The 25,398-nt window shown below is 42.7% G+C and overlaps 2 protein-coding genes across 4 annotated transcripts in view; one reads left to right on the plus strand and one right to left on the minus strand.

Moving 5' to 3' along the window:
• The window catches only part of LOC101174245 (protocadherin Fat 4), a 242,581-nt gene that overhangs the window by 31,094 nt on the left and 186,089 nt on the right, over nt 1–25,398 (plus strand). The gene's annotated exons all lie outside the window — the stretch shown is intronic.
• usp34 (ubiquitin specific peptidase 34) overlaps nt 1–25,398 on the minus strand; it is a 49,631-nt gene that overhangs the window by 10,416 nt on the left and 13,817 nt on the right. The window contains exons 5-53 of one of the 2 annotated variants that reach the window (XM_023954503.2): nt 23,225–23,374; nt 22,993–23,060; nt 21,752–21,944; nt 21,522–21,583; nt 20,983–21,064; nt 20,736–20,828; nt 20,423–20,548; nt 20,204–20,333; nt 19,385–19,518; nt 17,150–17,892; nt 16,825–17,039; nt 16,618–16,733; nt 15,737–15,864; nt 15,434–15,523; nt 15,076–15,171; nt 14,548–14,630; nt 13,106–13,260; nt 11,358–11,471; nt 11,179–11,278; nt 10,907–11,069; nt 10,704–10,830; nt 10,453–10,603; nt 10,258–10,358; nt 9,961–10,176; nt 9,764–9,889; nt 9,565–9,687; nt 8,964–9,047; nt 8,786–8,872; nt 8,323–8,523; nt 8,164–8,246; nt 8,044–8,084; nt 7,822–7,946; nt 6,798–6,950; nt 6,468–6,572; nt 6,260–6,315; nt 5,879–6,183; nt 4,130–4,293; nt 3,987–4,052; nt 3,716–3,862; nt 2,595–2,651; nt 2,010–2,087; nt 1,826–1,920; nt 1,563–1,735; nt 1,341–1,485; nt 1,177–1,255; nt 1,047–1,100; nt 879–974; nt 723–787; nt 574–649 (exon numbers count right to left, since the gene is read on the minus strand). In XM_023954503.2, coding sequence (XP_023810271.1) covers nt 574–649; nt 723–787; nt 879–974; nt 1,047–1,100; nt 1,177–1,255; nt 1,341–1,485; nt 1,563–1,735; nt 1,826–1,920; nt 2,010–2,087; nt 2,595–2,651; nt 3,716–3,862; nt 3,987–4,052; nt 4,130–4,293; nt 5,879–6,183; nt 6,260–6,315; nt 6,468–6,572; nt 6,798–6,950; nt 7,822–7,946; nt 8,044–8,084; nt 8,164–8,246; nt 8,323–8,523; nt 8,786–8,872; nt 8,964–9,047; nt 9,565–9,687; nt 9,764–9,889; nt 9,961–10,176; nt 10,258–10,358; nt 10,453–10,603; nt 10,704–10,830; nt 10,907–11,069; nt 11,179–11,278; nt 11,358–11,471; nt 13,106–13,260; nt 14,548–14,630; nt 15,076–15,171; nt 15,434–15,523; nt 15,737–15,864; nt 16,618–16,733; nt 16,825–17,039; nt 17,150–17,892; nt 19,385–19,518; nt 20,204–20,333; nt 20,423–20,548; nt 20,736–20,828; nt 20,983–21,064; nt 21,522–21,583; nt 21,752–21,944; nt 22,993–23,060; nt 23,225–23,374 — 6,420 coding nt within the window. Of the gene's footprint in view, nt 1–573; nt 650–722; nt 788–878; nt 975–1,046; nt 1,101–1,176; nt 1,256–1,340; nt 1,486–1,562; nt 1,736–1,825; nt 1,921–2,009; nt 2,088–2,594; nt 2,652–3,715; nt 3,863–3,986; nt 4,053–4,129; nt 4,294–5,878; nt 6,184–6,259; nt 6,355–6,467; nt 6,573–6,797; nt 6,951–7,821; nt 7,947–8,043; nt 8,085–8,163; nt 8,247–8,322; nt 8,524–8,785; nt 8,873–8,963; nt 9,048–9,564; nt 9,688–9,763; nt 9,890–9,960; nt 10,177–10,257; nt 10,359–10,452; nt 10,604–10,703; nt 10,831–10,906; nt 11,070–11,178; nt 11,279–11,357; nt 11,472–13,105; nt 13,261–14,547; nt 14,631–15,075; nt 15,172–15,433; nt 15,524–15,736; nt 15,865–16,617; nt 16,734–16,824; nt 17,040–17,149; nt 17,893–19,384; nt 19,519–20,203; nt 20,334–20,422; nt 20,549–20,735; nt 20,829–20,982; nt 21,065–21,521; nt 21,584–21,751; nt 21,945–22,992; nt 23,061–23,224; nt 23,375–25,398 lie in introns of both variants that reach the window. The other variant, XM_023954496.2, reaches the window with a different exon arrangement.

Here is a 25,398-nt window from a genome sequence, read left to right on the forward strand (position 1 = left end):
ATCTGTTGAGGTTTGCTAATAACGCTAATATCGCTATAACTAAAACAGTCCGGATCTGAATAAAAAAAAAAAAAAGCTTAGATTTCAATTAAGCACAAATGCATCAATATCTCCCCTTTGCCAAAACTTTCTGAATATCTATAAAGTTCCTTAGAGTTTCTGTTTTTAACATCTATGAATGTATAGTCGTCCGCTAGAATCGCGGCCTCTGAGATTTTTTTTCATAGCAATTTTGCATTTTTTTTTTTAAAGTGCATTGTGTTCTGCATCCTGATTGGCTGTATTGTTTCTCCAAACAACGCAGTGCTTTTTTTAATAGCATTTTTCCGCATGAATAAAGTAATATTCAGAAATGCAATTTTAAGTTGTACTTTCTACATACATATCCTCCATCATGAGAAATAATGTGTTAAAAACAGTGTTTTCATCAGAGTCTGCCTTTAAAGCAAAAAAATCTAAGCTTCTTTGAAACTTAAATGTTTATCTAGGGGAACGGTAAAGAAATGTCGGTAAAAAGTTCTTTAGATTCCTGAAATCTCCTTGTTGTGCGGCTGCTGTTTTGCTGATTCTCACCTTTGCGGTCATGAGGGAGACGGCTTTGGGGTCCGGCAGAGTGCTGGGGATACTGCTGCACAGCTGCCACATAAACCTGCAGACAAGCAGAGACCGCGTGAGCGCCGATCACCAGCCGGGACCAACCGACAAAAGAACCGCAAACTCACCCAAAGTAGGTGTGCTCAAAAATGTTTTTGTCCTGCAGAAACTGCATGTTGTCATGCCAAATCCACTGAAAAACAAAACACAGACAGGAAGATTTCAGATGCAGGTGAAGAGGTTTTTATAGCTTGTATTTTTAAAAATAAAAAAGAGGAAAGTACCTCCAGCAGATCAGGAGACACATCAAAGCTGAAGTCCTTCCCGTTCTCCTCCTCCAGCTCCACTCTCTTGTAAAAGAGCATGTAGGCACTGTGTGTCTGTAAATGTAAACGTAGAAGTTGATAAGTTCGTGAGACTAAAAGCAAAAGTTGCCCACAAGTGCTGCTAACCTTCTCAAAAGAGAAGTCCATAAACTTGTCAGTGACAGAGTCGTAGGTTTTAGTCTGAAACATGAGGAAAACAGCAAAGGTCAGGGGTGGGTTAGCGCAGCTTTGTTTTTAAATAAAGTTTTGGACATACAGTCATCTCCCCTCCGAAGCACTCAGAGGCCAGCTGTGCCGAGTCGAAGGGTTTCACCTCGGCATCGTTGAAGAGGTACCTGCAGGTGCAACAACAGAAGCCGTCAGAGACCTGGATTTGCCGCCACCGCCGCGTCCCGACCTCCATTCGGCGTTTGTGCCCACCACTTATTGTTCTTGTGTGCATAAGGGTTGATGATGTCCCTGATGAAGCTGTAGTAGTGGCCGCCGTCCGCTGTTCCTGTGTGCACCGTGACGCCGATGAGGTCGTACTCATAACTCTCTGTGGCCTTTCTTTCTTCCCGAAAACCTGAAACGAGTCACGAGTTAGAATCCAGGCCGTCCCACCAGAACTGGCTCATCAGAAGCGAGTGCGTTCAGACGGACCGTCTTTGCGCTCGCCCTTTCCCATGAGGAAGTCCTCCGTGTACGAGGTCATGTCAAGCCTCAAAGGGAAGGAGAAGTGCGTGTTGACCTTTTCCTTCATCATGGTCACCATGTTAAAGGTGTATCTCATGGTGTTGAAGCTCAGGATTCGAGGCAGTTTCTTGAAACAAGCCCTGTAAAACAAAACAAAAAAAGTTTGAAGTTTACGATGGGATTTAGATTCTTAACAGTTTTTAACAGCAGGGTTTCAGGATTCGTCCCACCTTTTCTCCGCGCGGACCTTCTTGCCGCACTGCGAGCAGGTGTACATGTTGTCGCCCTCCAGGGTGTCTTTGATGGTCACCTCATCCAGAGACTCCTGAGGAGAGAGGAGAGGAGAAAGTCAGTGTACAACCTAAAGACAAGGCGGTCCTTCAATCAGCAGCATCAGAGGAGCCTCATCCTCACATAGATGTTCTTCATATCTGCCACTTGGCACCGGACCGTGTAAAACTCCTCCGCCGTCTGACTCACGTGGTCACAATCCTGCAGGAAAACACAGAAAAAACAGATGCAGGACTCCCGTTCATGCTCAATAACATCGTTTTAGGTTGAATTATAATCACAAATTTGTAAAGATCCATAATTGTTCTGTGTTTTTTTGCTATTTTAGGTAAGCAAAAACCTAACCTAATGAAGTAAATGTTTGAAGATATTTTGGAGAAAAAAACCTAAAAGCTGTTATTTTTGCTGGGTGAGATCAGTGTTTAGGGTTCAATGAACTTTTTAAACTACAAAAAATAAACAAAAGACTCAAAGGGTTTCTACTGTATAAATACAAAAAAAAAGTTTGTATTCTTTTTTCCATAAAAAAAAACTGAACATAAAGAGACGTTTCAATACTTGGAAGTCTAAATTTGGTTTATTAAGCAACTGGAATATATCCAGAGAAATCCAGAAAAATTCACCTTTTCAAAAAAAGTTGAGTCAAAGTTGTGTCAAACTACATCAGTCATGTGAAATGTAAAGGAAGTTTATTTTCTTTCAACTCACCAGGGAAACAACGTTGTTGGTGATGACGCCTCCAAACAAAGTCTTCACTGTGTTTTTCTGTCGAAACATCAAAACAACCGTTAAGGACGCCTCGTTCACTCGATTCACACCCACAAACTGCTCAGAGGATCCACTTTGGGTCGAGTGTAGAAAACACCGCCAGCTTTCTGTCCCAGCCAGGAGGAATCCTGCCGGGACTCCAACCAGCAACTTTCTAAGGGCCATGTCACTAAGTCAGGGATGTCAAACTATGGTTCAGTGTTTATCATTTGGAAAATGACTTTACCGGATAAATTTCACATGAAATCAACAAAGGCTGCAAAAAATGACATTATTTATAAATGACAAAAATGAAACTGAAGTTCAGTTTAGTGACGTGAGTTCTGAAAAAACAATTTTGTTTTGAAGATGGTTGACAATTTGAAAGAAAAACAACACACTATCGTAATATAAACTGAAGAACATTACGAAAGTCTCATGATGTGACGTCGTGCCTGTCTGCCAGCTTGGTGGAGAAGCCGGAACAAGTCTGTAAGTTTCTTGGTTTTTCTACTAAAGATGAAAAAAAAAAGAGTTTATAAAACGTGTCTGTTGTAAAAACTGTTGGACTGCGAGTGACCTAAACCAGCTAGGTGGCCTCAGGTAAGTGTCTGCCCCGAGGCTGGAAGGTTGTGAGTTCAAATCTGCTGTGAGGAAAAGAACATTTTCAGGATTTAAATTAAATTAAATAACCCAACATGGATGTTTATGTTTAGTTTACTGCTGAAGTGAACCAGGAAGCGATAAATATCATTTCTATCTGTTAAAATCTTTTTGTTTTATCCTGTTTTGTTTCGTTGATATACGATCTAAATAAAGATGCAAAGGATGACAAATTAAATACATATTTGAAAAGACAAACGCATAGCAACCATTCAAAAATAATGTATTAAATAGCAAGAATTGTGGTTTGATATTTGAATCAATAATCCTGATTGAGGGTCGGATCGCCGTATAAAAACAATCCATGGCCTTGTTTTTTTCTAGTTTTGTAGATCAAATAAACAGAAAGCTGTAATTGGTCTCTTGACTGGATTTCAAATGAACTTTCAGTCACATCTGAACCAAACGGTGTGGGTTACCAGCTCCAGGGACATCTCTTCTATTTTGGTGATGAGGTCTGTGAAAAACTCGGTCATGTCCTTCTGCTCGCCGGTGTTGAGCGGCTGCTTGTCCATAGTGTACGTTTTGCAGAACGGTCGGGGGTTGTAGGCTTTCCTCTCGCTCTCCTGAAGTAACAAACAGAAACCAGAGAGAGATCCGTCTGCCCGTCTTTATCTGATTCACTGCGGTTCTCAACGATGAGAATAAATCGGAAAGATCAAAGAGGTCAGAGGTCGACGTGAAACTTGCCATGAGGTACGTGAACATCTTCTGCAGCTCCAGCAACGTGGTTTTGTGTTTGATTTCTTCAGAATACTGCACAGAGGTGGACAGATCGATGAGAACCCGTTCAGCTGAGCGACCTCCGGCGCTCTGGGTCGCAGGTCACCCACCTTAGCTGTGAAGACGGCCTGGCGCGCCTCGGGGATCATGTAGAGCTGCTGGATGGTGGAGGCCAGGTAGCAGGTGGCTCCCAGGTTGGTGAGGCCGACGAAGCGGCACTCTGCCCGGACGTCGTCGTGCGGCCAGTAGTCCCACTTGTACGGAGCGTGCGAGGCTGAGGTGGTAAAACAGAAAGAAGTTTAGCTCTGCATCTTTATCATCTAAAATAACAGATTTAGGGAGGTTCTACACAGTTCTGACGTCTGCTGTGGAGTTGTGGGTCATTTTTCTATTGTAGGTATTTTTGTCTGATGTGGTTTGTGGTTTCACATCCATGTTTGGTCAAGATCCTGGTAACCCCTTGTGCTATCCTAGGCACTTTAACATTGGGAGTTGGGTCATCTAGACCCACTAGTCAGTGCTCTGAACCTTTTTTCTTCTATGGTTTGTGATCTTCACTGGTGTCCATGGATTACATGAAATCTTTCCACCTTTGTCATGGTAGGGAGAACACGTCAAAGTAAGGGTGGGGTCATCTAAAATAGCACAAGGGTTAACGCAGCCTTGTTTCGACAAAAAAAAAAGATCTTGAGGAAACTAATAGGCGAATTCAGTAAAATGAACAGAACCTCCAGCTGATTTCCACATCTGAAAAACTCTGATATTTGTGATCTGTTCCCAAAAAAAAAATCGAATCCAACAGGGATGTTTGTCTTGTTTACTGCTAAAGTAAACCAGGAAGCGCTAAATATCATTTCTATCTTTTAAAATCTTTGTGTTTTAACCCGGTTTGTTTTGTTGATTCTGATCTAAATAATGATGATTACCGTTGGTTTTATCGGTCAACACAGTTGACCGATAAAACCAGCGAGTAAAAACCAGTCTATACAGTTCAGGATGAGTGTAAAACTCCCGTTTTTCCTCCATGTGAGTCACACATTCTTGTCTTCTAAAAGGGCAGTTTGAGCTCTTTTCATTAAAATGTTAATTACTTAAAAGCAAACTTTTTTTGCTCCTCAGCCTTTCATATCTTCTCGAATGACGACAATAAATAATAACAGAAAAAAATCGTTTCCCATATTGGTTTTCTACCAAAACTTAATTTAGGTCACAAAAATTAAATTCAGATATTCTGAACAAGAAACTTAAAAAAACTCAAAGAGAAACTCACAACTTGAATGCTTGCTCCCTAAAACATTTATTATTTGATTAATCTTTTTTTTTTTTACTGAAAAGAGCAAGAAAAAAGGTCTACGGCTGAAAGTTTAGGGCTATGAAAACATTTACCACATATGAATTTTTCATTTCAGAACTCACCTGGTGATTAAAGACTTTATGCTAAGAGACATTAAAATAAAAACACTCTTATTCAATTGAAATAAAAAGAATGAAAGCTAAAGTTTATACCTACAAGTATAGAACAGGACACTTAGAGAATCTTTCCTTTTGTGGAGATTTACAGCACATTTGAATTTACTTTATGCAAAAATAATTGCAACAAAAACATGAAAAAAAACAAAATGAAAACAATTGCGTCTCCTTAAAGTTGGGAAATGTTTCCGCAAATCTTTTTGCTGAAGCAATTTCTCCACATTTGTGGTTTCACTGTTTAGTTTTAAAACCTCAAAACATTTAAGTTATTTTCTATTCTTCTTTTTGTGTAAACTATTCTATCCCGTTTAATTTTCACTCAGCAGAGTTTATTAACCAACCTGTAGGGTAATTAGAACAAACGAAAAGGGGAGCAGCCAGATCCTCACCCTGCATGTGCTGAGACATGACCCAGTTGTGAAGCAGCCGGTAGTTTTCCACCGAACCCTTCACCATCTCCACCAGCAGGTCGTAGGCTGCAGCTCTTGCGGCGTGAGATTTACATTTCGGCTGAGCGCGGTCGGCCAGGCTGGGGAGGAGGAAGAGGAGGTTGTAGACGTCCCTCAGGAACTCCTGTCCCTCGCAGGAGAGCTTGAAGGGAGGCTTGTGCTTGAGGACGCTGGTGGCGAGGCGAAGGAGGCCCGTGAGCCCATCGTCCTCAGTCGCCCCGTCCTGCTGGTCCAGGATTTCTCGGCTGTTGGGGGAAGAGAAGACAATGTTGGTCAGACGCTGGTTTATTTGCCAGATTATTATAATGACTAAAAACCGACCTCCGGATGCAGTCCGCCAGGTGCCGGGCGAGAGCATCGAGGTCCAGCAGGGTGGTCTGCATGGAGCCGGGCAGCGACAGAGAGGGAGAGACCTTCTGTGAGTTCAAACAGACCAACACTAGCAATAGTTCACAGCAGAGACATGCCACAAACAGATCAGCAGCCTATAAACGACATGTTTGTGCACGGACAGGTGTGACGGTCCCACCTGGCTGGCGTCTTTGACGTGGATGTTGTCAATGAGTTTGCAGAGCAGCCAGAAATACTCCTTGCAGCCCGTCCTCAGTAAAGGCTCCTCCTCGTAATCCTCCACCTGCAGACAGGCGATCCGTTAAATCTACACACAGCTTGCATTAAAACATGCAACCTCTTGTCTGTGGCTGGATTACGCAGCACAAAGAAAACAGTTGGATGAGTATTGTTGGTAGATTATCGCACATGTGTGAACACATCAAGGCTAAGAAACAAAGAGTGCCCAAAAACCGGTTAAACCAGTCAACACGGTTCAGGATGTGTGCAAAAGCTAAGAGACACCCACCCTGAGAGGTTTGAGCGCCTGAGCATCGGGCAGGAACTTGAGCAGCGTGGAGGCAGCGAGCAGCAGGAAGGAGCGGTTGATGGACTCCCCTCCCTCCAAACCCGACAGGGAGAGCTTGTGCAGACCGTTACACGCTTCATGCCGCACTGCCGGCTTAAAAATAAAATAAAAAAAACATAAAGAGAGAAACACAAGTTAAACAATGTGGTTCCACACAGATTCAAACCTTTTTAACCATTTAAAGACCCATCCCAATGATCTATTGATCCATTTTCAAAGCATTCCCCGTGGCCCTTTTATTAGGATTTTGCTGTTTTCAGCCAAGATCAAAACACCTGTCGTCATCTAGGCCAGATTTTCTGCAGAGTAGCAGTAAGTAGTTTATTAGAAATTTATCTCAGAGTTGTGGGCAGAACAACTTTCGGTCACCCATTATTGAGAGCTCTCTGTTTACACGCTCTCCCGTAAGCTCAAACACGAAAAACAAAGCTGTTAATATCTCTAGCTGTCCATGAGTGGATGCATCAGAATGGAGCAGAGCAGAGAACCCGCTGATTGTAGTTTCTGTCACAAATAAGATATTTTTTCATCTGTTTCTGATTTAAATCAATTTGAATAAAAAAATTCTCAGAAATGCAATTTTCTAAAAAAAAAAAGTCCTCTATCATCAGAATAAACCCATAAGAACATGTTAAAGACGCCAAAAAGACCATTTTCATCAGAGTGGGTCTTTAACAGCAGAGCTTTAGCTCCAACGTTGACGTTCTTTAAACATCTGTAAGTCATCAACGCTTTACACAATGAACGTAACTCCAGCAGATTTTGAATCAGGGAAAAGCTGCCTGGCGTCGATCTGTAACACTTAACGGTGCAAAGCTCATTTAAAAGAGCAACTGATTTCATGATGACTGGGTACAGATATACAGTGCATCATTTAGGCATCGCCTGCCACATGTCTGGTGTTAAAGGGTCAAAGAACGGCTTCAACGTGTCTCTCAAAGCTGTTCTGTTGGAGCCGGCTCACCTCAGGCACCAGCAGGGTGAGCTTCCTCAGCCAGTCGTGCAGGTGGTCGCTGTCAGCCAGACTGGACTTGACTGTGGACGAGCAGTGAGCCCAGCTCACCAGCAGCCACATGGAGTAGTGTGTGACTGTCACGAGACAAAACTCAGAGTCAGACATCAGCAAGGACGTTTTTTCTATAGAGAGCATGGAGGTTCCCTCTGAAGAAACAAAGAGCATATTCACCTTCATGCCGAGATCTGTGGTCAGACTGAGCCTTGAGAACTCTGCAGACACAAAAACAAATTCATGAGGCTTTCTGCTTCTAGAAGCGGCTGACAGAAAGATCATTTGTGTGCAGGACACCTGTGACCGAGGTTGTCGTAGGTGTAGGCCACGTTGATGAGCCTCTGGATCAGGCTGGTGCCTTGAACGAGGCTGAGGAAAACCTAAATGGATGAACGAGGAGATGGTTCAAAGCAGTTTTAGACCTTCTATCCCTCGGTGCAAAGGTCAGATGTTTACCTCGGTGAGCCGGGGGATGTGCAGCCCTTTCCCATGATCCACCGTGGATTTGCGAGACTTGCCAGGCCACGCCCGTTTGCGCTGGCTTTCGGCGAGGCCGGACCAGGAGAAAACGTCGTGGTAGGCGAGATCCAGGTCTGCGGGGTCCACGGCAAACTGGCAGATCAGCTTCAGCAGGCAGGCCAGGCAGTCCAGCTGCCACTGTGACCGAGACAGAAAAAGCAAAGGACTTTTGGGATATTTTCAGAGTCAGAAGTACTTTATTGATCCCACACATGGGAAATGTCTGCCTTACAGTAGCATTGTAAACTATCAAAAGAAAATAGATTATAAAAACAAAATAATTGTAAAGAATAAGGTGGTGTCATTTTATGCCAGAATTGTAAAAACTGTAGTTATGATGTTTGTTTTTTCATTTTTAAACGGTTTGAAAAAAGTCACAAGCTTTGTTCAAAAGTCTCACCACAGTCCAGGACTCTTGGTCTTTAGGTTCCAGGATGCCTGAGTTGAAGATCTCCAAAAGCAGCTGCAGACCTCCAGATGAAACAAACTGAAAAAGAGGATTAAAAACAGAATTCGGATCAGGATCGTTTTTTCCTCCGTGACTAAGCTTTCCTGCGAGTCTCAGGGTTTCGGTCTACCTTGCAGCTCCAGGTGTTTTTGCTGTTTTCGATCTGATCCTCGCTGGAGTCGTCAGAGTCCGGATACAAATCACTGTAGCTGCCCTGGAAACACACAAAAGCTTCAAACCTCAGACGACGTCCATGAAATAAGGGCCCCTGTCTACATAATTAAAGATGAATATAGTTATAAAGTTTGAAGATTAAATTGGTGACTAAATTAAGTATAAAAGGGGCACGTTTCATTTCATAAATAAAGTGAACCACAGTAGTTTTAATTACTAATTCTATACATGAATTTCAGAAATCTTCAGTTAAATTGGGACTGGTTAACGCTGCCAAAAAATAAAAATAAAGAAGCCATTTGATATTGGTTAACAAGATCAACCATTTAATTGATCAATCAAATAATTTCACAATTTTTTTAGTCTTACATATTCAATAAAATATAAACTACGTGTAAATGTATGAAAACTGAGTGATGTAAATAAAAAAAACAAAAGGAAAACTGATTCACAGACGGATCAAAATAGTACTTTTTAAAAATTGGTCCGGTTCAGCTGTTTTTCTAAACTCCTCGATCTGAAGAGCTGCAAACAAACGAAAAGGCTGCACTTCTTACGGTGGACTCTCTGTGGATGCGTCTGTTGGGTTTCCCCAGAGCTTCGATGATCTCCAGAGCGTACAGCAGCTTGTGTGGACTTTTAATCCTCAGCAGCTCCTTCCAGCAGAGACCCTCCCCATTCTGAAACCATTCAATCCCGTTTATTGTGATTCAGCGGCGAGGAGGAGGAACGGATTTACTGAATGGACGGACTGACCGTTTCATCCGAGATGTTCTGGAAGGCCTGAAGCATCTTGGGACACGTAGGAAGGAGCATCAAGAGCTCCCAGACCCGACGAGAGAGATTCTCTGCGTGGAGGTGAAGCTCCTCACACCGCTGACTCTGCAAACAAGTCACAGGTTTTTTAGAGCTAATTCCCATTTGCGTCGGTGGCTTTGTGAATGCAAACTCACCTCTGGGCTCTCCTGGGACGTCTCCGTGTTGGGGATGGGGGCTTTGAAACAGGCCAGCATCTCCAGCAGGTCAAAGAGGGTGGTGAGGTGCGGTTCCTGGAGGAGCAGCAGCATGGGGATGTGCTCCTTTTGAGGCGGTGGCAGACAGGAAGCTGGCAGCTGAACCCCCTCCCCCTTCCTCTCTCTCCGTGGAGCCCCCAAAGACACAAAGACCATCTAAAGGAAAGATGTAATCGTAAACATTCACGTGAGCCGTTTTCAGGCGCTAAGCTTCTCCAGGACGGCTAACGCGGTTACCTGCATGTCCTTGAAGCCCAGCTCGTGGAGAGTCTTCTCATCGTAATCTGTAGTGAGTTCATGACCAGAGGAGATCATCCTAACCGGTCCCATTAAACCACCTGAAAGACGGAGGAGACATTCGCTGAAACGACTGATGGAGAAAAGCCCGCCTCTGAGGAAACGATGACAAGAGGTCAAGCTGGGACAACTGACCGGGGAAGTCTCCTGTCTGCCGTCCGCTCTGCCCGAACTCCTGCAGCTGAGCCTGCTGGTTCATCTGCTCCTTCTGCAGGTTCTCGTACCAGTGGGTCACCTCGGCTCGCAAGTCGGCTACTTGGTCGCTGGGATACATCTCAATGGTCATCTGAATTTTGAAAAAGGAAAAAAAAAAGAAGCGTGATTCTTGAATTGATCAAAAAAAGTGTTAATTTATCAAACCATATTTTCAGGCAGGACAGCTTCACCTTGTCGGGCAGGCCGGCCGGCTGGCAGACGATCCTGAGAGGAAGAGACTGCTTCTCACTCAGAGCCTTCAGGTGGCTGCTGATCCCCGTCCCCTCGATCTGCCACTGCCGCAGGTGGTACGCGAACCTGCAGCACAAAGCAGACTGGTGAGGAATCTCTGAGGCCCCGTGGGTAAGGATTCTGGATGGCTGGCCGAGCGCACCTGCGCCGGAAGGCCTCCAGGTGAGTCTTAAGCATGAGCAGCCCCCTCTCGATGCTGGTCAGACTGGAGTGAGCGTCCTTTTCCAGGTTGGCCGAAGCGATGAGAAGGCTCTCCATACACTTCCTGATGAACTCCTGCTCCTTCTCCAGACCCGTCTTTCCAGCTTTAGCACAGAAGACAAAACAAACAAAGCAGATTTATTTGTACGTTTGGTTTTTGAGCTTTTGTTTTCTCTACCAGAGTACATTAAAGTATCTTGTACTTTAACTGACCGTTCATGTAGTAAGAGTTGATGTACTGGATGGCAGCGCGGCTAATGTCAGCCGACTGAGCTCGCAGAGCGATCCCCCAAAGCTGGTCCATCCCACACAACTGGAGAGGGAAAAACATGACCGTGTGACGCAGAGCGCTGGAACACACCAGCAGCTTTTGCTTTGGAAGGGGCGTGTACCTCACAGCTGGAAGTGTTGTCCAGCGTGCTGGTGGCGAGGCGAGCCAGATTACAGAGGTGCTGAAAGAGGTTGAGGCCGGTCATGCTGATTGTTTCGGGTTTCAGCTGAGGCATCTGCAGAAACAAACACATCCGTCAGGCTCAGTTCAGAACTCAAACTATCAAACACAGCTTGACCGAGCGCAGACGTGCAGTAAAGCCATTTCTGAACATTTTGTAGTTTGCCATGTAGTCTCCAGGCTGGGAAGACGTCACCTTGAGGAAGTCCATAAATGTAAACTTGAAACAAGTTATTTTCCTAAATTAAAAAAATCCAAACAAAAAGAACAAATCAGCTTTTACAATCGGTTTGTAAAAAGCAGAAGCGCTTCATGAAGACAGTCGATTATGGTCATGCTGGTTTGATAACTATTGCTAAACCGTAGCTGCATCATAAGGGGAGCGCAGGTGTGTCTTGCAGTTCCCTCGAGGCTCGTACGGCCACCAAAATGAAACGCATGGTTGTTGTGTGTGTGGTAAGTAAATCATTAAGTATTCGTAAGGCTAATGTAAGTTACACGCACTTATGACGTACAAGCAATGCTGTCTTAAGGTGTCCTTTTGCAACATCCTGGTAATTTGTGGTGGGAGTACTGGGTCCTTACTGACAGCATGGAAGCAAAAGCTGCATATATGTGACACGCAAGTGTCCGCAGGACGTTCATAGGACATCCAGACATACTACAGGGTCTGCATTCCTAATACCAAACAGTCAGACAGACAACAAGTAAGGAGCATACACTTATGTGAACTACACTAATGGGCTCCTTGCACAGGATTTGTGGGGGTTAAAAAAAAGAGAGAGAAATCTATGCGACACGCCTGCATCTCGCCTACCTCCTCCTTGTTTTCCCTTGCATCTTGTATAAATGTTTGCTACGAACTGTCGCCCGCAGAAAAAAGAAAAAGTGCTTGGATATTTCCTGTGGGTTAAACTTTTAGCCCAATTTCTTGTCTGCAGACACCCCGAAGGGTCAGATGTTTGTAGGGCTTTAATGAAAGATGGATGTCAAAATAGTAAGATGCCGTTTAATTTATGTATCAAAAATTATGAAGGACAGTAATTTGTCATAACATTGAAGCAAAAAAAAAAAGGAAAAAGAATTTTGCTTACCGTACAACTTTACAACAAAGTTTTCCCGTCACATCTTTAAATACAGCTTTATTGGGACGAGGTGCATTCAAATTTCATGATGGAATAAAAAACATTTTTCCAAAAAACTGTATAAAACACAGACGGGTGAACATTGCAACACAAAGAGGACCAGATTTCTTAAAATTAAATGTATGCACAGAAAATATGCATTAATTTGTCTCTGTACGATTTAAAGATAAAAACAGCTGAGTAAAAGGAACAAACCTGAACGTTGTATTTTCCTAGAAAGTGAATATGTTTATTGAACAAAAACTCTTGAATTTAATAGGATATAAATGGAAGAAAAATCAAAACGGATGACATTAAATAGAACATGGCTACTCATCGGAGCTGGCCAATTCAATAAATTAGGTTTATATTTAGTATTAGCCTCTAATGCAGTGAATAATATCTGATTTGAATCTGCTTTGATACCAGCCAACATGGCATGAACAGATTATTTGGCCTCTTTCCAACCAAAAAAGCACCAACACCCTGCAGCGAATCGAGTAAAGACATCAGAGGAGCCGGTTTCCTTTTTGGACTTTGTATTTCTGCCAACAGATGGAAGTACCTTCTCCAGAAAGAGGTGCTTGTAGGTCTCCATGCCCATAGCATGCTGGTCCTTGCTGCGGACCTGATTGAGGAACCAGTGCAGAGCGTCGTCGTAGCATTCGGCATCCTCCACCAGACAGTGCCAGAGGATGTCCACCTGCTCCAGGCTCAGTCCTGACAAAAACAACGCACAGTTACCATCCTTTCCCTAAAAAATTCATACAGTCGTCACTTTGACATCGTCACAAAGATTTTTTGACGAAGGTATCTCCCAACTATGTGGTGGAAAAGCAGTTTTAAACACATTTTAGTGTTAACTTGACAAAAATCCATATAACTACTATTTTTAAATGCATGTTCTAATATCCAGGAGAACCGATGGAGGCAAATTTAGCAGCTTCTGGTTTCTTTAAAAATATTTTATTTCTATGTTTTATTTTCATTTAAATAACCTAATTAAGTTTGAAAGCCTTGAATAAATTTGCTTTTGGGTTCTTCAGGGTTAGTCTCAACATACACGTCCAAATCCCTTTGTCCAACCGGTAAAGAGACGTGTCACTATCACTGTTCCTAACTGGCCTCTCATTTGTCCTACGACATGTTTCAGTCTGTTTTTTTCTGGCCCCCCAGAATCCAACTGGTCAAAAAAAACGACCTCATGGTTCTGCAGAAGGTGTCTTAACTTATTTCTTCAAATAGAAAATGTTTTTTTTTTCTATATTTATATATATATATATTTAACTGCTGTTCAGGAATGCAAGGCAATTCTTTAAAAATAATAGACCATGAAATGATCAGGACAGACAGTTTGATGAAATAATGATTATTTGTCATGTTAGTTCACTGCTTTAATCCATTTTATAATAAGATTCGGAGCTTCATAAAAAAGTGAACTTTGAAAGAACGATTTAAATGTCCAACAGACCAGAAAAGGTGTGTTTTTCAAACATTTTCTTTGTGAGTTTTCCTTTGCGGTCAGTGGGGTTAAAGGGTCTGTTTGTTAGTAATATTTCATATCATCTGTGATGAAGATTCCCCTGAGTGGCTTCACTGTGGTGCCGTTTTTATTTCCACTTTTGTGCTGCATCAGCCTCTCTCCAGCTCACTGACACAGAAAACTTTGTTCCAAACGGAGCGGCTCAGATTACATAATGAGGTGGATTTCAACATTGTTCCCTAGAGATTGAGGGAGACCAGGAGCCAAGTCAGAGCTGGTTTACACACTACAGTACAGCCTGCTCATGCTGCCAATGCCGAGAAAACCCACTGGAAAACAAATAGTTTTAGTCATGTTGAATTTTATAACAAATTCAGTGGCTCTAAATTTACTGTATAGTCATCAAGTCTGCTTTGCTTCATCATTAAACCTCTCAGGACACAAATCGTGCACGAGTTTTATTTTCATAAAAGACTCAACTAATTTAATATCGGTTACTCAAGAAAACAACATCAAAGACGTACTAAAGTGGTCAGGTGAGCCCAGTGTGGAGAAGACGCAGGTGAGGAACTGCAGACGCACCTGGACCTCCGCGCTGTGGCCGTACCTGCAAACAGAAACATCCGACTCTCATCCACAACAGTGTTTTTACACTAAACACAGTAAATGTATAGTAAACAAAAAGATGCTGACAGCCAAAACAGAGACGACGCACAGACATGCTTAAAGGGATGTTAAGCATCACTAGCTATGGTAACGTGTGCAAAATATATTCAGTCTGATCAAAGAGCCGATTAGAATTGAATTGTGTTAATGGGCCCACAAAAACGTCCTCCGATTATAACAAACGTTTACATACGTCACACTTTTGATCGGAATAAATAATTTGGACATGCGCAGAACTATCTAAAATACCGGAAACGGTCATAGAAGAAGAAAGAGCGAGTTCCGTTGTAAAGACACAAAGCTGGGGCATAGAGTGAGATGATCTTCTGAATGTGCTTTGACCTCTTTCATTAGGGATCCTGGCTAAATGTGGTTCAAAAACTCACAGAGCAAACTTGTGCAGATTTTCTCGAACTTCTTGGATGTAGTGTTGCAGGTCATCAAAGAACAGCTTCATCATGTGCAGCTCCTTCTCGGCCCACCTGGAAGAAACGGTCCGAATTTAACCCAAGATTTTTCATCAACAGCCCAATAAATTTTAAGTAAAACCTCATCAAAGTGTCTTTTTATTTTCCATTACACAAATTTATAAAAAAATACAAAGAAAAAGTAAAAAAAAATGCTAATATATGCTAAACAAAAAAGGAAGTTTGGTTTGCGATGCAACAAAAGTTGAAACGCTTCATCCGACCTTTTGTCATGTGGCAGTTCTGGGTTTCTATGGAAACGGATAGGATTACTCACATGGTGATCCAGTGAGTGTCATAGCTGGAGCCAAACTGCTGGAAAGTGCCAAAAAGTTTAGGGAGTAAACGCAAAGAAACAACAACTGACCTGAAAGGGAAGAAGAAGAAGAATCAATGAGAAAAACTTTAAACCCGTCAGCTTTTTTAAACATTTTTTATATTGTTTTATAGATCTGCTTAGAAATGCCAAGATTTGTTTTTATTTCATTTGAAATATTTCAGTTTAAAAGATTTATCGCATCTGCAAAAGTTAGAAATAGCAGAATAAAAAACTGAAAATAAAAATCATAACCGCTTTTACCGATGATGAGCCAAGTTGTCAAGGCAACCCTCGATGAAGCGCATTCGGATCTGCCTGTCGGTGAACCAACAAACGAGCGAACACAGCAGCTTCTCTGCCTCGTTGATGAGACCCTCAGACAGATGGATCTAAACCCAAACAGGCAGAACAGCATCACGGCTCTCGTTCAAGCAGGAAACGTTGGGTGTTGCAGCTTTTCTGGTTCGTTAAAGTGAATCCGAAGCAACTGGATGATGGAGAACTGGACCGAGTGAGTCTCCCATAGAAAATGGTTTATTTTGCAGCTCCAACCAAATGAAGTCAGTTCAGTCGGCATCTTTTTAACAATATGGACGCCGCCAGAAATCGTCAGTGTGCAGCAATTGGTTTGTGTTGGTTTGAGTCTGCATTTCCATGGCAACCACCCTCGCCCATCAGGAGTGAGCTAGTTGGAAGTCCACACCCCTGCCACTTGAGGGGGGACTACACGTGACACTTTAATCGAGGCATTTGATTGGTCGGTTTATAATTTGAATAACCTGGGATAAGGAAAAGTTGATGTGAATAAAAAAATTGGGATTATCAAGAAAATTTAAAAAAATGAGTGAGTAAAAATATGGGACTTTGGCTTCTTGGAACCAGCGGCTACTTCCTGTTTGGAACGACAGGGGGGCGGGGTCACTCAGTCTAGTTCTCAAATACAGTCAATGGGTACAAAAACGATAGACAAGTCTTCAATACATTTTTGGTGCTCCCCTTGTAAAAACTCAAAGGTCTGTCCCATCAGCTGTGATAGGAAAGATGAGAATTTTTTTTTTTTATCTCAAAATGGAATCCCACTAAGAAAACGGTTTTAATCTGATTTCATTGAATGACTAAAAATGTCAAAAAGGAAGTCATACCGCATCTTCATCCTGAACCAGGTCCCACAGCAGAGTGTTCCCCTTCTTACAAACATTATCTAGGTTGATGTCAGTGATGGCATGGCTGGAATATTGATGCTTATGAACAGCTGGACCTGCAGAAATAAGGCATGGCGTCAATGAGGGGGGATCTCTTTGGTGAAACAAACAAAAAGAGGAGGTCAGGGCATAGTCTTCATTGCTCACCTTGCACCAGGTGCTCGTGATAGATGGACGCCAAATTGGGAAGGTGCTGCTGGAGGTGGGAGCTGAGCTCGGCGTGGGAGTTGATCTGGGCGAGCTCTTCCTCACAGCCCGACTCTTCCCCGTCAAAGTCCGCCATGTTCTTCTCCGACTTGGCGCTGACCTGTGAGCTGCTGCAGCTGACGTCATCAGCGCTCAGCATGTCCTCCACCATGGGCCTGGGGGAGAAAAAGGGGTTCTTGAGGCCAGAAAAACTCCTGGCCCGACTATGACGAAGCCTCAGTTCAGATCATTTAAGGTTTGCAGGGCAGCATCCCTCCTCTCCTACCCATCATGATGGTGGTGATGATGATGATGGTGGTGGTGGTGGTGGTGGTGCTGGGGGCCAATGAATCTGCGGCAGTTAAAGAGTTCATTGCCCATGGCGTCCTCGAGGAAATCTCCAGGTCTTGGCAGACAGGAGGTCTCCTGTGGGCCTTGGACCATCTGAGAAGGACTGATGTCTGCTGGCTGCTGCTGGGCCTCCGTCCCCTCAGCCCGAGCAGATGAAGAGCAGGCATCCAGCATCCTCATCCGGCTCTCCAGAGACGTCGACGCCACAGTGACCATGACAGCGGACGTTTCTGGACTGAAGGAAATGACTTTGGGTTTGCTCCCCCCCCCTGAAGTGGTGGCTCCGTGGTTCGGTCCATCCCCAAGAGCCTCCCCCGCCTTCCTCTTCCTCGACTCCGCCTGCTCACGCCCATCCTTCTGCTGAGTACCTTCAGCGGCAGAGCGGCTCTCTTCGTCTTCGTCGTCCTCATCATCGTCATCGTCCTCATCCTCCTCTTCTTCTTCTTCTTCCTCTTCCTCCTCCTCTTCGTCCTCCTCCTCCTCCTCCTCCTTCAGGGCCTCGCTGTCTCCCATGTCATCGGAGTGCATCTCGCTGCCGGGGCTGCCAGCCGACTGGCTGGCTCTGCTGGAGGCGGCCTCGTTGCTGGAGGCCTCGCTGCGGCCGCTGCTGCTGCCCGGCCCGCTGCTGCCCTCCTCCACGCTGTTCGCCGTCTCATCGGAGCTGCCCTGCATCGACTCCTGGGGGAACCACAGAACGGGTTCTTCACGTGTGGAACATGCTCCAGAAATGATTGATTCAAACTTGTAAAGATGCCATTTCTTCAACTATTTTTGCAAATCGCTTTTAGCCGTGAGGTCATTTAGAAGAAGACTAACAGAACTATTCTCCTCTCCCGAGTCACGTGAGACATTTCAGATCTGACTTAAAATTTGAACCAAACTCTCTAAACTAAATTACTGACATGAACACTGTTGAGTGTTTTATTTTACGACTGCAATAACAGACAAAGATCACCCACTTCAGCAGAACAATAAATAAATAATAACAGAACTGAAGCATCAAAAGGAAAGACGACAGCATTGACTCATCTTACTTAAACCCTTATTTTGTCTTTTTTTTTTACTACATTAACAACAAACTGAATATGGATTTGGATCATTACCACAATTTTTTTCCAAATAAAATACAAACATCTTAAACTGGACTTGAACCAAATCGCAGCTTAAGATTCCAAAAAGCTTTTTTTTTTTTTTAAATTAAAGTCCCACTCTGATCATCTTTTGATCTATTTTCAAAGCGTTCCTACAGGTATTTTAATTATAATTATGTAGTTTTAAGCCAAAATGAAAACAACAGTTATTTTCTATGAAAGTTTCTGCACAGCACCAGTTTTTGGTGGGACTGTTGGGGCGCAGCAACCCAACCTTCACCTCTTTCAGTTGCTGAGAGCTCTCTGTTTACAGGCTCTCCTGCAGCTATTCACACCCAAACCTAACATTACCGGGGCAACAAAATAGTGAGCAATATTGGATCCAGTTCTGGTCCAGACTCCAGCTCAGACGAGGAAAACAACTTTACGCTGTTTTCAATTATGAGGATTGATTTATTTATCCTGTAACGGTGTTTTTCAATCTTTTTTGAGCCAAAGCACACTTTATCCTTGACAAAAATCCTGTGGAACACCAGCATCCAAAAATTAAAAAAAGGGAAAACTCTATAGTCTGTATTGATCTACAGTCCCTCCACAATCTCACGTGAATTTTTGTGATAATTGTGGCAGAAAAAGCTGGAAGTTACAGCTGTTTTTTCTAAAAGATGGAATAAAAGTTAAGGTAGTTTTCCGTAATAATTTTCAACTAAGTTATTTGACATTTTACCCTGTTAGTTGTTTTTCCCTCCAGTTTATTAACATGCAATGTCATGTAACCCTTACAAAAAAAACAAATTAATGTTTTTAGATCAGTGAAATTTTCCCATGGTACACCTGGCCATCTCACTGGTTGGAAAACACTGCTCTAAACGTTAGTGTAGTCCGTCTGCTGTTTCTAGACGAGGCTCAATGATCAATTATCTGGATCACTTTAATATTTTTAGGTTTTGTCCTTTCTCCTCTGGAATAAATGTGTTTTAAGGTGAATCTGGGCTGAACTGATAATCAGATTACATTGTTTAAAACTACTTTCTCCAAATCTTAAGTCTTTCTGTATGTGGATAAGTGTGTTTGTCTACCTCTGTATCCGACAGCCTCTGCTGGCTCCTCTTGCTGCCGGTCACCATCATCTGGTCGTCCATCTCCATGTCGCTGCCGCCGCTGTGCTGCGTGTCGCTGTTGTCACTGCTGTCCGGGCTGGCAGCCGGTGACCCTGCAGCCACGGCAACAGTTTCAAGTTATTAGCAGGCAGATGTATTGATTTGGTTCGGGATAAAAGGACAATTGGATTACAGTGGGTTGTGTTCCATAGAGATAGGTGTAATCCACAAAGTAGGCTGTTTAGTCTGGTTAGTTTTCATTCATTAGCTGCAGCAGAGCAAGCTGCAGGTTCTGTAGTAGTTGGCGTAACAACGCATCCCACATTTCAATTTTATTTCTATAGCCCAATATTACAACAACAGTTGTCTCAATGCGCTTTGTACCAGTAATTGTATAATGAACATGAAATCATAAAATTGAATAAGTATTGGCTAAGCTAAACTAAACAGATCAAGCTAAACTGGGCATCCCTGCCCCAAGACCCTCCTTCTTGGTAAGTACCAAACATACAATATAGTCTGCTTATTGTGAAAAACAATTTAAACATAAAAAATAACAATAATGTACGGAATAGTATTTTATTTAGTGTTTATGTCTTTCCTAAGTGGCTGTGGTATAAGCAGGATAATGCCCTTTGAGGCGTCTATTATCACTGAGGATGTTTCCCGCCGTTCATTTGAGGTCACCTCGTCAAGCACTATCCCTCACATTAGTGTAGGTGCATGAGCTCAGGTGTCCCTGCTAAACAGATGTTGTATATTGGTTTCTAAAGCTTCACACAGAAGAATGCAGCTGACCTTTCTTGTTTCCCATGGGGATGTTGGTGTTCAGCAGAGAGGCAAAGGAGCTCTGTTTGGAGAGCTGGGCCTTCGCTGCGAGGGCGTTGTTCCACAGCGCTTTGATCAGCATGGAGGCCAGATATAACGTCTGAGGGATCAGGAGATGCGTCAGGATTTGAATCCCCGAAACCGATACACTCACGAGTCTGAAGGGGGAGGCGGCGTGCAGAGTCAGACCTGCTCGGTGTGGGCGCTCGGGTGCAGGCCTGACACCAGGTTTAAGACGTGACGCAGAGGCACGGGGTCCAGGTTTTTGATGAGCGACGGGAAGAGGTCGTGAATGTAGCGGCTGCAGTGTTTCAGCTAAAAAACAAGCACAGACAGACATTCAAAGGAGGTAAAATGATTCTGACCAATGTGTAAAACAGACACGGTCCACGAAACATGGTCAAAACCGCAGACATCCGTAGCAACGCTGCAGACTGCGCCATGCAGCTGATCAGAGTTAAAGCATCAGAGAGTAGAGCAGTCAGGTGTGCATCTGTCTCACCTGGGCTGCAGCCCAGATACAGTCTATGTGCTGTGTGCTAAGGCGGCCCTCTGCAGCCAAGAAGTTCAGGATCACTTGGCACTGTTTAATGATCTAGAAAACAAACACGCGTTTTAGGAGCTGGGAGGAAACATGGCTTCAAGTTCCGTCAAGTCTGCAGCACCGCGGAGTCACGGAAAACACAGGAAAGCTTAATCAACTGTCAAAAGAAGCTTTAACTTTCTTTTTTTTTTTAAATGGTTTTTACCTCAATGTGCAAATTGGGTCCAAATATGTGCTCCACTACGTTGTTTTGGATTAGCCAGTCAGCTAGTTCCTTTGCTATGGACCTGAAAAGATCAAAGTTAGTCAGTTCAAGTCTGTAAATAATTTAAAACATTAAAACAAACATGTCAGGATTCATTTTTTATCAGAACACGTTGATATTTTTGGATGCATCCTAGTAAAAAAAAAAAAAAAAAAAAAAAAATCAGTAAATATAAATCATTTTTAAGAACAATCAGCTAGGAATTAGTAACAAAAATTAATCAAATTAAATTTTAAATTGAATGCAGTATTAGGTTACCTTTATGTTTGTTATTTCTTTTAAGCAATAAAAACCTTTTTCTGTTGGTTTTTACAATAGGAATGCTTTATACTATAAATGAATCTGTATAAATGAGTAGTTCTGTGAAAATGGTTGTTTATTACCAAAGTTATTAGAATAGAAATGTGGAGAATTAATTATTTAAGTTCTAATGAAAGGTTGTTGAATTGTGAGGTTGTGTATTTTCTGATGGGACTCACGTTTCTGTGTCAGACACCAGAGACTCGTTGTTGCAAACATCGTTGAAGGTGTGGAGCTGATTCTGAGGACAAACGAAAGACAAACTCAGCATTAATAAGAGCAGAATAGATCCATGAACGCAGCACACTGAGACTCTGTGAGTAAATCCACAGAGGACAGGTCAGCGTAGGCCTGGAGACGCTGGTCTGAGCCGCGTGGACGGCGGAGGGACGTCTGCGCCCTGACTCACAGTGATTTGGCTGAGGCCGGCCAAGCGCATGGTGAGCGTGGGGGACATGAAGTATTTGAAGGCCAGGTCCAGGCTCTCCTTGTCGAAGCACAGCGCGCTGTCCAGCGGCTCCTTCACTGTGCTCCACATGAGGTCGGCCATGTTTCGCGCGGCGCTCTGCCGCAACTCTTGGTCTGACAGCTTACACAAATACCTGAGGAGCAGAACAGAATCATCTCATTGGACTGTTAAAGAAAAGTTTTAGAATGGAATGAAAATATGGATTATATTAGCTGATATTTAAGAAACAGGAAACACAGATGTTCCTGTTTAATTCCTGCACCATCCAACATTCAAAGCAATAGGAGAAAGTTACTTTCAACTACTTTCTTATTGCTAATCAATGCACAGAAAGATCGTTTAAACCATATTTGGTCTCGATAAGCAGAATGTCCTTCATTTTTAAAATATTCCTCTCAAAGACAACCCCATATTTAATTCTGACAATTGAACTTTTCTCCCAACTTTTCTTCAAACCGTCTTATCAATAATTAAGATTTGTTTTTTTAACCTAAATATTGATAAGAAGCACTTTTTAACCCTCAAGCTGCAAAACGAGTAGTGAATCAAACCAAACTTTATTAATAGAGCATTTTTCCGCACAACAGAAATGCGACGTGCTTTACAGGCTTAAAACAATTAAAAAATGAAATTATAAAAACAAACAATGTCCTAAAAATCTCCCGATCCCCAGTATAAAACAGAAAATGCCACAAGAATAAAACTCAAAGTATAAATAGAAACTGACGTGGAAATCTACAGAATATCCCTTTAAAAATGTAAAACAGGGTGACAGATCCTCTGAGCGTCAACATGACCGAGTCTGCTCTCCTGCCAGCTCACGTGAAAACTGGCTGGAGGCCTGGCAACTGTTGCTATGGTGACTGCAGCTCTTCCTAGCAACAAACATGTTGCAGTTTTGTTTCTGAGGAAGAGTGCACAAATGGCAAAGGTGCAGGGACAGAGTTAGGGGTGGGGTAACAAAACAGGAGAAAGGCGCTGCACCGCAGGTGGACAAAGCCATCAGAATGTTCAATCCTTCGAGATTACAGGTCATCGCTGACATGCTCGTCTCAGGTATACATGTGTACGACAAAATCAGCAACAACCAAACTGTATCGAGGAAAAAAGACCTGCTAACTGTGTGCTTGACGCTCAAAAATGGAGCTCCAGTTTGACTCCCGAGTGCGGCAGTAACTCACCGAATGACATAGGTACGGAATGGTATGATGTGCTGCATCACCGCAGGAATGTGCAACCATATCCGTATCTGTGGGAAGGCCAACAAGCAAACAATTTAGCCTCAGCAGCACTTGACAATGCAAACTTCATGCAAAACATGAAAGCAGTGCGTTTTACACATCATTTGTATTAAAAAAAAAATGAACTGAGTGTAAAATCGGAACTATGTCAGAACCTTTGTGTGGGACTTACATTGGAGACGATTGTGATGAAGGCGTGGGCGATGGGGAAAGGCAGGCTCTCCGGAGAGCCCCACTCGAAGCACTCCTTCATGAGGGAGAGGCCGTGCTTCCCGCAGAACAGACAGACGTACCGCAGCAGGTGAAGAGGCACCTCCACGTCCTGCTCAACATCACATATCACACTTTTACAATGACGGACCCACTTTGTCTCTTTTTTATCCTTTTCTGGCAAAAGCAGAAAGAAAGTTTGTCTTTAGATCCTCTGATCTATTTTCTTTTAATTATAATTATGTTGTTTTTAGTCCAAGTCTTTAAAAAAAACTGTCGTTTTCTAGGACATAGTTTCTGCAGAGCGGCAGGTGTTCATTAGAAATTGTGAGCGGGGCCATTGGTGCAAAGCAACCCCTCCCCCTTTCCTTGTTCCTGCTGCAACAAAATTGGCGAGCAATAATGGAGCTATCCAGCCGCACAGTTCGGAGCCAGATGTTAGCTCAGACGAAGAAGAAAAATTAGTCTGCAAGTGGATGCATCAGAATGGAGCGGAGCAGAGAGTTCGTGGCCACTTAAGAGTATTTTCTCTGTCACAAATACAATCTTTTTCAAATCTGCTGATTTACAACAATTTAAATAAGGAAATATTCAGAAATGTAATCTTAATTTTCGTTATAAATGTCCTAAGATGAGAAAAATGCCACAAGAAAACCCCGTTTTTATCAGAGTGGGTCTTTAAGCTCTAAAGTTAAGAGGAGAATCACGTGACTGGATCACTGCAACACCTCAGCTTTGTCCCCATTTAGCCGCTCTGGGAGTCATGGTCCTGCTGGATGACCCCGTTTCCCCTCAGCTTTAAAAGGTCAGACCTTCATAACGGACTCCAGAATGCAAAACTTCATGGCTTTAAAAAATCAGGGTTGCAAAAAAAATTAAAAAATGCTCCACCGACACGTCTGTAGCTGTTTGGATTTTCTACTATTCTCAACATATTCACTGATCCTTCTTTTCTACGTGAATTGAGGAGAAAGTTCCGTGAAGGTTTGGGTTTCAGTGCCGCTGTTTCTTTCCAAACGACCTGTTCTTTTAAGGGAAAGGGCCTTCTACGGAAGACTTTTCCAACCAACTTCTTGCGTCTTTTCATCGTTATATGATCGTGAACGCCAGCGTTTAGCATGCCATCCGCGGCCTGCTAAATATGAGAACGGGCTCTAGAGTTTTCCACATTTACTCCAAACATCTCCGTCTGAACTTGGACACATTTGCTGGCATGTTTTCTCCAGGGAGGAATGACAGCGGCCAGGAATGTTTTCCACTTACGAACCATCTTTGCGACTGCTGAATGATGGACTGTGTGAAAATGGGCTTCCAGGTTTTCCCAGATTGATGGACGGCCACAACTGCAACTTTAAGAATTTAGGCACGGCCTCACAGTGTTGCTTTTATTTAAGCATTCATATTTATCCATTAGTTAAGGTTGCTATTTATCTCAGAACGCGTATTTCTCTTTCAAAGAAACAAACATTTTAACTGGGAGTGTTCTCTGACCTCACCAGAGCAGGAACGTAGGACAGATGCATAGATAGACGTATAGATTTAATGTGAGGGCTTTACCAAGATTATTAGGGTTTGTATTTTGTTTTTTTTAGCAAATATAAAGAGTTATGACAAATAATTGTGATATCCCCTGGAATAAATCCTTGGAAGTTTAGGGGAGTTTTGCCTGTTTTTTAAAGTCATTTTTCATTTTCTTTTTTTGACCTCGTCTTTGCTTTTCTTTTTAGACACTTTATACGTTTGTATTTTATCTTTATACTTTAGATCTTTATTACAAACATAAAACAAGCTTGATCTCAATTTGTGTGATTTTTGCAGATAAAAAAGATAAAGATTTACTGCTCAAATGGAGTTTTTTTGTGTTTATTTTAAGTTTATAGTGAAATTATTGTGACAACATTTCTATTTAAAAACTGGGCTTGTACTAAAAAATGGATATCAAACAAATTCTTTTAAAGGTAAATTATTATAGCAAATTGTAATAAAGTTTTTTTTTTAAAAATGCCCCAACTGTTGAGCGTTAATTGTAAAGAGGATGTGCTTTGTTGTGACTTCCTGCAAGGTCAAAAATCACTGACATTCAACATCAAGATAAACCACGTGTGCAAAGACTTTGGGACTTTTCTTTTTTTTAGC

Source organism: Oryzias latipes, chromosome 1 (assembly GCF_053564925.1).
Source record: "Oryzias latipes strain Hd-rR chromosome 1, Olatipes_Hd-rR_3.1".
Taxonomy (NCBI): Eukaryota; Metazoa; Chordata; class Actinopteri; order Beloniformes; family Adrianichthyidae; genus Oryzias; species Oryzias latipes.